Genomic DNA, 12,275 nt, shown 5'->3' with positions numbered 1-12,275 from the left:
TTTTTATCTCCTTGTATCATGTTTTTAACGATTATATATTTTTATATAAATGAAGAATATTTAATGCATGTGATACTTTTATTATTAATAACAATAACCATTATTATTATTGTTATTAATATTATCATCATCATCTCTGATATGGTTTATGCTCAATTTTACTTTTGCTACAGTTGTTTTTTAAAGGCTTCTTAATAACGTGAAGTTGACGTGCCTTGGAAATTAAGAGTGTTTTTCTTTCATATTGAACAGTCACTTTTCAAATTGTTCATAAGCACACTTCCTTCCGTGTTGCTTTTCATCCTCTCGGACGTGCTTACGTAGGCATCTAAGCCCCGCCTCCCATTGGCTCTGACGCACCAGTTACGTCTGGCCGTAAAAAATAGAAACTTCCAAGATGGCCGAGTCCGTGGACTCCATGCATTTCGCAGCGAACAGCCAAACAAATTCCCCCCAATCGCTGTTAGCTAAACGGCCGCCGGGGATCCGACCGCAGTCTTCCAGCGACATTCACCCGCCTCCCCCAAAGAAGGTCCGCGTGGAGGAGAAGCGACCCAAGCACCGGAAAGTCAACGGAGAGGTGTGCGCAGGGGAAAAACACAACGGGAAACCGAGTTGTGGGAGCCCAGCGAAATGGAGTTTCGGCCCGGGCAAGGCGAGCCACTCCGCCGCCCCCACCGCCACCGCGGTGGTGGTGCCAGGAGCAGCAGCGACTCCCGCACGAAAAATATTCAAAATAAGCAACTTCCTCGCCTCGCCGTCCAAAGAAAAACGGGCAAAGGAGAAGCGGCATAGAGAGAAAAGCGGCGAAGCGCAGCGCAGTTCGGCCGCGGCTGTGGAGAAAGTCAGCCCCGCTAGCTGCTATACAAAGACCGAGAACGGCGACATGAAGACGCCACAGAGAGGTAAGAGCATACTCTCTTGCGCTTCACTGCCTTTCCTACTCAAATTCGGAGCAAACTGCATGGTTGTGATTAAAACATCTGTTGAAATATTACATAACGGGGCTTGTGCCGCAGGCCACTGTGCGCGCATCAGGCCCCGATTGCAATGCATGTGAACCACTCACTCACTCACTCACTCACTCACTCACTCACTCACACGTGGAAATGTTTGTCACTTCACTTCAGGGTGGATCTTGATAACAATGTCATTTTTGGTGCCTTCCCTCCAGATCACAACAGCAAAGACAAGGAGCGAGACAGCAAGAAGGAAAGGAGCAGCAAAGAGTGGAAAAACCACAAATTGCCGCCAGAACGTGACATCTCAAAGGAAAACGGGGAAGTGGTGTTCCCTCTTCAGAGGGGTAAGTCAAAACAGCCCCAGCTCACATCAAAACTTGGAATCGCACCTTACATCAAAGTGCAAAATCCTCATCTCTAGCGATGCCCCGTTTATCACGGGGGATATATTCCGAACACACAGAGCTCTGGACGTTAATGTCACAAACCCCACAATGCGCTATGCCAAACGTAAACACAGCGGCTTTGCCAGTATCGAAAACATGTCGCTTCTTTGAATGAACGCAAAAGCCACACTTTCAAAATGGTAGACAATAAGAAGACTAAATTGGAGAGCTTTTTGTACTGCCGGCCCACCAGGGGGATTTCGTAATTAGTGCACTCGTTTGATTGGCCATGGCATCATAAATATTGATTTATAACTTTTAAACATGAGGTGTGACATCAGTAAAACTGCCATTTTGTTCACACGATAACTGTTAGCAGCACTCGTCAACTTGTGCGAAATATGATAGTTGAGGCGAAAACCTGCGTTCTAGTAAGAAATCCCATTTCCTACTAATGTAGAGAAAAGGAGGATGAGCCTGTCACTTAGTAACGTCAGCCATCACATGCTGGATGCCGCTAACTAGCAAATTGCAAATGACACAAGTGGATGGATTTAAAATTGGACCACAACAATAACCAGTTCGGGAAATGGATCGATGGTTAAGTCAGACCACTCTCGGACCTGCCAGTGTATGGTGGGGGATCATGGAGATTAAAGCGAGTTATTTTTACCTTAAAACTAGCGTATCCGATGTGGGCAGACAGCCAACGTCATAATGCTTTTACTTTGAATGTCTCTTAGTCAAAGCCCCAATTATAAATGACACATGCGGACCATCCTCTCATTAGCTGATGCTTGCGTCACTCAGGAAGCCAAGCCAATAACAAATACAACAGTAGAACTTGATGCCAATTGGATCCAAAAAAATCCCGCACCTCACATGCATCATGTTTATTCATGCAGAACAATTTTTTAAACCAATTACACAATTAATCATTGGGATAATCGATTGAATACTCTTATTAAAAATGTTTGCTAGCCGCAGCCCTAATTTTTATTCTATTGTCCATCTCAGAGCCCAAGGAGAAGCCCAAAGCCAGCTCCCAAGAAGACCTCTTGCTCAAGAAGCTGAAGAAGAAAAAGAAAAAGAAGCACAAAGATGGCGAACGAGCCAAAGAGAGACACGGCCGCCCTAAAATGTACCACCGCTCGTGCCAGACTGTTTATTCCGGAGTCTCTCTCGGACTGGCCGAGTTCCTCAGCCGAATTAACGGCAACAGCGGCAGTGGCACGGGGCTACTTCACAGCACGCAGCGCCAGGACCCGCCTTCCTTACCCGCCATGCTCAGAGACGGACTGGGCTACAGCTCACCGCTCCACTGCACGCCCATGCCGAGTCTGCCCGGGCTGGAGTTCGGCCACCTCATCCACGTGGAGATGCAGGCCAATGGCGGCGCGTCTGTCGCGCACGCCTACAGCGAGCAGCTCTCGGCCCTGTCGCCGGCCGAGATGCAGCGCTTCGCCCAGGAGTTTGTCACCCTGTCGTTCAGCGAGGACGAAGCCCAGGCGGCGTGTTTTGTTATGGGCATCATCCACGGAGCGGCGTCCTACCTCCCGGACTTCCTGGATTACTTCTCCGACAAATTCCCCAACGCTCCGGTCAAGATGGAGGTGCTCGGGAAGAAGGACATCGAGACCACCACCATGGCCAACTTCCACACTCAGGTGAGATTGTCGAGTAGTTGTCTGTACTCTTGTCTCGGGCTGCAAAGGGGTAAAAAGTTTCCAATAAATTCCACAGAAACCTTACAAGTGAAATAATATGAATTAACTGGCAATCGAGGGGTTATTTAATGGAAAGGTTTGATTTGCAAGCCTAAATAGAAACACTTGTGCAAACTAGATAGCGCTCCTTGCCTGCATGCAAATGTTCGCCAACAGTTTTAGTGAAATTTGGAATTTTACAGTTTCGGCAAAGGTCTGCTGACCATTTGGTGAACACTGGCGACCTTGAACGAAAGCTGACGAGAGCGAGCGGCAACGTTCGCCGCCTTTGCAAACATGCGATTGTTCCACCCCTCGGTGTGGTAGGGGCTTTTGCATTACGCTGCAAAAAAAACAAACAATTATGGGAAGCGGACCTAAACTTCAGCGCCGGAAGATCAGCGTGGGCCACCGTGATTGAGTTGACTCCCTTATCTGTATTGCAGTCCACAATGATTCCATTTTTAAGTTGTCTTGGTGAAACAAATGAAGAACTAAACTACAACTCAACTTCTTGTGACATGAATCCATCTCTAAAAGTGAGGCTCTTACTCCACCTTGAGCCCGCATTAATGCTGAGTAATGCCTCTTTGAGCAATTTCACTAAACAAGCACACCTCATACCCGTCGGATAGAGATGCACCGATCCGACTTTTTCAGTTTCGATACCGATGCCGTGGTTTTGCGTATCGGTCGATACCCGATACCGATCCGATATTATGGTTGACTTAACAAGCTACATACCTCTACATGTGGAACAGAAAAGACTAAAGGCAATGGCATCAGGCATGACTACACAGTTCATTCCTAAGACAAAATGTAACAAGATAAAGCAGATTCATGCAATGAACTATTTATTTGTAACATAAATTGTGCAACAGCAGCAATAAAGTGTATCAGCATTTAAATTCAAGTAAATTAGGATACAAACTTCTTAAAAAAAAAAATACAAATGTTGCAGCTGAAACTGCACTGGGCAAATATAGAAAGGGTGATCAAGCACACAGTAACCAAATATTAAAATAAATAGTAAACATGTAAACATTAGGTGCCGTTCCACATCACTCATGACCTGTTGATGCTCTAAATGCTCATTTAAGCAGCAATGAGAAGTGCTCCCTGAAAACAAGCTCCGCTTAGTACTAGTACTATACCTGGCAGTACTACCACCACCCCTGGCAACATTAGCTTTGCGGACATTACAAACTGCCGTCGAGCTAGTTGGCGTGTTCAGTTTAAAGTACCTCCACACAGCTGACTCTTTCGTTCGCTCCATGTTTGCGTTTGTTTAGAAAACTCTCGTGGCATGCGGCACACGTGCTGCTGACGTATGACGTAGCCGCGTCCCGCGGCACACGTGCTGCTGACGTATGACGTAGCCCGCGTCCCAATAGATTAAGGAAAGGATCGGCTCACAGATCGGCTGCATTTTCCGATACCCGATCCATCAATTTTGTTGATATCGGGGCCGATATCCGATCCAGATATCGGATCGGTGCATCTCTACCGTCGGATGACTCGAATGCAAAAAGGACACCGCCGTTTCCTGATCATAAAAGTTGCACTTCATTCAAAAGCTGGCCTTCATTCTGACATAAGCCAACAAAGCAATTGTTCGGGTTTCATGTTCACTACAATAGGTGTTTGAGTCCATTTTTTCGTGACATAAATCATTTTAGGGCATAATAACATCGAATTATTAAGTTGTATTTGACTTTTAATTATGTTTTTAAACTGCTTTGCATACCAGTAATATTGATAAAGGATTCAACCTGCCTTGTTTTTGGCGAATACATGACACACCAACTACCTCACTGCATTTTATTGCTGGCCATTATGTTGGTCTCTTAGAGCAATAAGAAGTTTTGGAGTTGCTACTTGGTGTAAAAAGTTTGAGAACCACTGGGTCAGTGTACTATATTTTGCTTTTGTAAACAACTGTAACACAAGAATCAGTACGTCACAACCTAACACCCATTTATTTTTAACCCAGCATTTGCAACATAGCCGTCCTGCAAAAACGTCGACTCTTCTTTGACGATGTACGAAAGGTTTGAAGAACCAAGAATGTAAATTACACATCGCCAAGCATCTAATTATATCCACGACGTAGCGCTGCAGCGCGGGCCTGGATACAACTGCACTTAAATTATATTCTGCTTCAGCAGCAGCCGTAAAATCTGCCTCCCGCGCATTCGCACACTGCGAGGGACCCATTTAGGTCACACTAACCTAAAATTATTTCATCCAGGGCCCACCTCTTTGTAATCAGATTACTTCATTTGCTCCGTACAGCAACACGATGGCAGGCTCTCTCCTGACGCTTGATTATTAGCATGTCTTCTTCTTTGAGCTGCTTTGGGATTCACGTATGACCTAAGGAGATCGATTTTTGGCATAGTAGCTGTTGGGTGAGTGATTTAAAAAGTGGCTCTTGTCTTTATGAGCTGGCTGTGAGAGTATTGGGATAAACTTTGACAGCACGTCTTGGCCTAAATGCACAAATAAAAGCTAACACGAAACTTGCATTTAAGCTCTCATTCTCGTTGAAGAAAGTAAAAGAAATGACACACCACAGTGGTAACAAACTCTGCGCACTTGAAGTGGAAAAAAACTTTGGAGTTTTTGCTCTCCCGTGGCACAATTGAGAAATGCATCATGACAGCTATTGTAGAAAAACATGCATGAAATCTGATTCACGTTCAAGCGACTAAAGATTTTTTTGCTGCTGTTGTCGAGGCTAAGCGGGTCGAAACATGGATGGATGGATTATAATGTGACAAATTTCTAGTCACAGTCGATTAATTGATGACCTAATTATTTGTTGGCACCGTACCGCAGTTCCCAACCGTTTTTGTGCCACAGACAGGTTTCATATTATGTGCTTCAACGGAGTGGCAGAAAAACAAATAAAGTCAAATAATTAAAACCACAACACCCCATGACACTGAATGCTGTTGTTTTAATGAACAGGAGACCGAAGCTATATTTTTGTTCAAACTCACTTGTTGCCTGCGCATTGTTGGACGTTTACCAACAAAGATGTAGCTTCTCTTTGTATCGCTGCTCTCGTCCCTCATCGCTAGTCTGCTGTTAGGATTTTTTTTTTTAATGAGTCGCGGCGGGGCTAGCCGAAGCTATCAAGGCTAAATGCTCTGCTCATCACTGACTGACTGACTGTAAGACAAGATGCCAAAAAACATGTGATTAGCAATAAATTGACTTTAAACTTGAATGAGCAGTAGTAAAGTCTTTTTGTGTTTTAGTTCAAAGCTTCGATCTGATCAGTCTCCGACTGTGAATCCAGCAGCATCACATCCTGTCACACTGCAGCAGCACTCTTTGACTTTTCCCCCCTTCAACATGTGTCAGCACTTTTGCCTCCTGCTCGTTGCTTCAACACTCCACTCTGGCTGGAAAAAATACTTATCTGAAAGTGTCATGAGTTTGGTTTCTGGTTTTGAATGAATAGTTAATCAAATGTGGTGTTTTAATCATTTATTTTCCAAGTTCCTTCTGACTTTTTTTGGATACTTGTTTTTAACTCGAAGATAAGATATTTGAAATGACTCGCGCTCATTTTTTAGGCAGGATGTACTATGCGGGTCCAACTGCCCAATTCTAATTAAATGCCAACGTGGTGAGAACAGCAAGTGAGTTAGTACACTATTTGAAAGTACAATTTTGGCCCATACTTTCCCCGTTGTCCAAGACCGTTAACCCGATTGACTTCAAACTTGGACTGTACCATTGCAACAACTCGGACAACAACAGGAAAGACTTTGTGACGTTTTCAACATACTATACAAACTTTGGATTTCATCATTTCTTCTTAAGAAAGCATTCTGGGTTGTGGCTCCGATCAGGGTCTTATGCTGCCGATTCCAATACCGATCACTAGCGGTGATCTGATCATCGATCACGACGGTCAATAGAGTTAATGATGTTTTCCTGGCTTCATTTCTGCTTCAACATCTGATGTGTCCCCCCAGGTGAAGCGGACATACTCCCAGGGAACGTACCGGGCCGGGGCCATGCGGCAAGTCAGCCTGGTGGGCGCCGTGGATGAGGAAGTCGGCGACTACTTCCCTGAGTTCATCCGCATGTTGGAGGACTCTCCCTTTCTGGAGGTAGTCATCCTGTCATTCATTCTGGGGGTATTGTGTGTAGCTACTAATCCAGTCAATTTTCCAGAAATTGTTTGGTAAATTTTCTTTGGAAATTAACCTGGAATAATTTGGAAATAATAAGGAGAAATACCTTCAATTTAGAAAATTGCTCATTTATTTCTAGTAATTGCTCTAAATGTCCATTAATTCCCATAGGTTTTCAATAGTTCCTGGAATTTTGCTGACTAAAAGTGGCCACAGAATGTCTGCTGTGTTGCCTCACTTGTTTTTTTGTGTTTTTTTTCAACAGCGGACTCTGCCTTGGGGAACCTTCTCCAGTCTGCGGCTGCAGAGCCCCACGGAAAGTGACGACGGCCCCATCATGTGGGTTCGACCTGGAGAACAGATGATCCCCATGGCAGATATGCCCAAGTCTCCTTTCAAGAGGAAAAGGTGCGTTCACTTTGATAGAAAACGTTCAGCTGAAAACAATTGTAAAGCTCCTGCAGTGGCATACCTGAATCTGCTCGCACGATCAATTCGCAAACAAATCGACGTCTCATAACTGCAATTTATAGCAATTCCTGCTCCTTTCCAGTTTATTTGAATCATTGAAGCATTAGGGTTTTATTTTTCCGGATATGATTGTAAAGTGTTACATCGCAGGTCCACCAACGAGATCAAGAACCTGCAGTACCTCCCGAGAGCCAGCGAGCCCCGCGAGATGCTGTTCGAGGACCGGACGCGAGCTCACGCCGATCACATCGGACAGGGCTTCGAGAGACAGACGACTGCCGCCGTGGGCGTGCTGAAGGCCGTACGCTGCGGGGAAGAGTGAGTGCGCACGCTTTTATGATGACTTGTGACCGGGATTCACAACTCTACTTATTAACCTCCATACACATAAGAAAAGGGTCCACTTGCGGCCCACCACATTTTTTTATTGCCTTGCCACACATAATTGGAAAAATGAATGGCCTATGACACAAGATTACAATAAAAATGTATTTTTAGAAATTAGAATTTGCTAAGATTAACATTTTATTTAAATTGCATTACAATTAAGTTTATAAAAATGATGGGGTCGAAGTGTCATTAAATAAAGCTGTAATTTGTTCAAATTAAAATATAATAAAGCTTGAATATAAAAAAGATAATTAAAATAGAAAAAGTTGAAATGAGACAAATCAGATGCAAATTTAATGACATTTGAATGAAACTGAATTGTAATGCACTTAAAAAATAATGATATCATTGGCTTGTGTAAATGTACCGCAATTTCCGGACTATAAGCCTCTACTTTTTGCACAAGATTTGAACCCTGCGGTTCATAGTACGATGTGGCTTGTCTATAGATTTTTCATAGTTTTTTATGATATTGTAAGAGGATTTGTTTAGGTACTACAAGTAATAGAAATGATGGCATTTCATTTAAAACCCCTACAGCTGACAGTCTGGTGTGGCTTATATATGAACAAAACCTTTCCCCTCGTTTTAGCTTGTGCGTTTTATATTCTTGCGCGGCTTATATTCCAGAAATGTTGGTAAATATGAATGTAGTATTTATTATGTTGTCATCTTTTGTTATTGTTATGTCGATGCTAAATAAGGAAATGCATTGTTTGTGCTGTGCTGCTACAGAATCCCAGCTGGTTTGTGTGTGTTTACGCTCAGCGTGTTTGTGTTTTAGAAGCGACACACCTGCGCGCATCACCAAAGATGTGGTGTGCTTTCACGCCGCAGACTTTCCAGAGGTGGTCATGAGGCTGCAGCTGGACCTCCACGAGCCGCCGCTGTCTCAGGTGTGGCCACAAAAGAGCCACAAATTGGCTGCTGGGTTCATTCTAACTGCTGAAATTGTCATGTGTACACTGCAGACAACATGTAAAAACGAATAACTCCATGTTCTGGCCTAGTTTTTTTTTGCGACAGACGTCGTACGTAATTCTGGGTGGCAAAAGCTTAAGCCTTGTAGTTGTAAACAAATTCTCGCGTCATTTGACTGAGGCAGAGTGATTGACAAAACAGGGTAAATGCCTTGTGTGTTAATTCCAGTGTTATCGACAGAAAGACAGAGAATGGGCTTATATCGCACTCAACCAGTAAAACAAGATTGGCTGTGCAAAATTTCATGATTCCCAATGTGTTTTTTAGAAGTGGCAACTACGCTTCTTGGCAATCTTGCAGTCTTCCCTGTACAACAACATGCGCTTGATTTAACTTCCTTGCCAACACATTATGCTGGATTATTATTGATTTCCTTGACTGTAACTAAATTGAAAAAGATCTAAACCTTTTGGCACAACGCTAAAGTTGTTGTCATTGTTTTCAGTGGAAGTACCCAAGCGGCAGTTGATAACAAATATTTTTCTTAATGACCTTCTTTAAATTTATTGTCGATCAATTGCGTCTTAAAGCAATTAACTCAACGTTCCTAGAAGTTGGGTTGTTCCTACACACAATCACATTCCCCTTTTGGCGTCCGCAGTGCGTCCAGTGGATCGACGACGCCAAGCTGAACCAGCTGCGGCGGGAGGGCATCCGCTACGCCCGCATCCAGCTCTACCACGACGACATCTACTTCATCCCCAGGGGCGTCATCCACCAGTTCAAGACGGTGTCGGCAGTCTGCAGCTTGGCCTGGCACATCCGACTCAAGCAATACCACCAACACGATGTTGCGGAGGAGGAAATAGAAAAAGGTTCACCGAGGGATGTCACGTTGCATCTCAAGGAGGAGCAGCTCGAGGAGAAAGTGATGAAACTGCAGGAGGAGCTACCTTCACTGCTGCCCCGTAAGGAGGAAGAGGGCTTCCAAGCACTAATAGAGAAGAAGGAAGAGGTGAAAAAGCAGGAGGAGGAGGAACAATGTCCGGGTGAAGTTCAGGGGGAAGGAGGCTCTTTCTTGAAGCCGCTGCCAATCAGGAAGGAGAACTGCAGTGAGGAGGAGAAGCACCACAAGATCGTCAAGAAGGAGCGAGGGCAGTGGGAAAAGGAAGACAGGAGTAAAGAGGAGAAGGAGAGGAGTAAAGAAGAGGACAGGAGTAAAGAGGAGAAGGAGAGGGCCAAAGAGAAGGAGAGGAATAAAGAGGAGAGGGAAAGGAGTAATGAGGAGAAGACTCAAGAGGAGAAGGAAAGGACGAAAGAGGAAAAGGACAGGAATAGAGAGGAGAAGGAAAGGAGTAAAGAGGAGAGGAAGGACAAGAGTAAAGATCGAGATCGGAAGCATAGAATAAAGGATAAGGAGAGGGAGAAGGTCAAGACTGACGTCATGGCGATGATGAAGAAGAAGGACAAGGAGGCCGGGGGAGGAGGAGGAGGAGGAGCCGCTGTCTCGCTTTTGTCTCTCAACTCGCGACTCGAGGAGATGCGAGATGGCTGCAAACACAAATCATCGCAAGGTAAGAAGGAGAAGAGCTGCCACCGGTCAGATGCTTCCACGCCCAAATCGGACGCACCCAAGTCAGACCCCAAAGCCTCGCCCAACAAACCGGCTCAGCTCAGGAGAGACGGTAAGAAAGAGGAGCCCAAGAAGCCACCCAGGACGCTCATCACGTTTGACCTCTTCAAGCCCATGGAGGCCCACCAGACGCTGGCGCTTTCTTTTAAAACCCACCACCATCACCACCAACACAGCAACACCAAGCCCGCAGACAACCGGACACTGGTTCCCTTCAAGGGAACCAAAGTGAAAAGTGGGCCGGCACTTTCGGACTCTCAAACGCAGCAGCAGCACTCGGCGCTTAAGCAGACTCTCAAAACTCACAAAGACTTCCTCGTATGAATGTCAGCCGTTTGGTTACTATTACACGCGCACACACACACACGCACACACACACACACACACACACACACACACAAACATCCACTCAGAAAACAGATTTTCGACGCGAACCTAAAATGCACTGGGACTTTCAAACTAGGTCAATTTAACTTGAGCCAAGTGAACTCATGTTGAATATGACATATTTGATCCGTGAACATTTTGAAGGATTTCCCACTCGTATGCCTTTCTGTGACTCCTCCAGTCTCTGTTGCAACCTGCTGATGAAGTTCAGTCGCCTCTTCCCAAGACTGATAGTCACAGAAAGGCACGAAAGTAGACATCCTTGGAAACTGTTGGGAATTTTGCCATTAAATTCCTTGTTCCGTAGCAGCAAGTTATGCCAAATGTAGCGGAACTTAGAACAGTTTTCCACCTGGTGCATTTCGTCTCTTAAGTTTTACTTCAATATAGGCCAAACCTTTTGTGGCTTTTACACAAGCAAGATCCACTCCAACATATTCAAACAGGAGAAGACGAATGTGAGCTAAGTGTCTCTCGCCTTGCATTTTATGTTAGAGAATGTATGCTGGCGTTTGTCAGTGCCTGCTCACTACTTTCTTTTTTCTCTTTTTTTAATAGGTCCTACAGATGGTACAAAACCCATTCATTTCTAAGCGACCTCTCTCGCTCTCTCTCTCACACATACACACACCAAAATGAAATGGCTACATTATAATGAGCTACTGAATCACTTTTGCCGTTTTTAAATGTTCTCAGTTTCAAGCACCCAAAGGGTGATGCGTTTTTTTTTTTCTTCAGACAAGACTTCCAAACCAACACCGAGCTGTAAATTATTCTGTATGTACCAAAAAGTGTACAGCATAAATAGATGTTATCAGCATCCACTTGAGGAAATGTATACAGAAATTGCATATATTTTTTTGTAAGACGAGTTTTATTTTCCATAGAACTTATTTATATCATTTAACTGTCTTGTTTTTATTTGAGGCCAACGTACATGAACAACGTTGTTCTTTTTTTAAGTGTAAATACATTTTATTTCCTAAGATAAGACTTGGTAGTGTGATTTATATACTGATTGGAACCTCAATAAATGGTTCAAAAACATTGATGTCGCTGATCAATATTTGCCATCTTGGTTCTCTCAACTGCTGTATTAAGTGTAAATTTTGCATTTTCAGAGAGATAATGCACATACATAAAAAGTGGACCAAAATGGTTAGGAGGAAAAAAATCGACTGCATTTAAAAAAAACTAAGCTATCGCAACATTCGCAGTTTAAACATTGAATTCAGTGATTCTTCTTTGTACCTCACTTGTTTAAC

General features: G+C 44.1%; 1 protein-coding gene across 2 annotated transcripts; it reads left to right on the top strand.

Moving 5' to 3' along the window:
• The first annotated feature begins 366 nt into the window (after positions 1-366).
• Positions 367-12,057, top strand: LOC119124487 (lysine-specific demethylase RSBN1L-like). 2 transcript variants are annotated; one of them, XM_037254525.1, is made up of 9 exons: positions 367-905; positions 1,175-1,306; positions 2,366-3,015; positions 7,047-7,184; positions 7,474-7,616; positions 7,830-7,997; positions 8,854-8,965; positions 9,652-10,977; positions 11,014-12,057. In XM_037254525.1, exons 1-8 carry the CDS (start codon positions 398-400, stop codon positions 10,945-10,947), a joined length of 3,147 nt encoding a protein of 1,048 aa, XP_037110420.1. In that variant the 5' UTR covers positions 367-397; the 3' UTR covers positions 10,948-10,977; positions 11,014-12,057. The 2 variants fall into 2 exon arrangements, with proteins under 2 accessions (XP_037110420.1, XP_037110419.1); XM_037254524.1 differs by having other exon boundaries at positions 368-905; positions 11,008-12,057.
• Positions 12,058-12,275: the final 218 nt, after the last annotated feature.

The sequence above is a fragment of the Syngnathus acus genome, chromosome 6 (genome assembly GCF_901709675.1).
Source record: "Syngnathus acus chromosome 6, fSynAcu1.2, whole genome shotgun sequence".
Lineage (NCBI taxonomy): Eukaryota > Metazoa > Chordata > Actinopteri > Syngnathiformes > Syngnathidae > Syngnathus > Syngnathus acus.
Note: the sequence above shows the minus strand (reverse complement) of the source record. Positions and strands in the feature narration are given on the sequence as shown.

What these genes read in the sequence shown, in the direction of transcription:
- LOC119124487 (XM_037254525.1), top strand. Translation starts at nt 398, where the DNA reads ATGGCCGAGTCCGTGGACTCCATGCATTTCGCAGCGAACAGCCAAACA. An exon ending in GGTGTTCCCTCTTCAGAGGG is followed by an intron (nt 1,307 to 2,365) that starts GTAAGTCAAAAC and finishes TGTCCATCTCAG; the next exon opens with AGCCCAAGGAGAAGCCCAAA. An exon ending in TGGCCAACTTCCACACTCAG is followed by an intron (nt 3,016 to 7,046) that starts GTGAGATTGTCG and finishes GTGTCCCCCCAG; the next exon opens with GTGAAGCGGACATACTCCCA.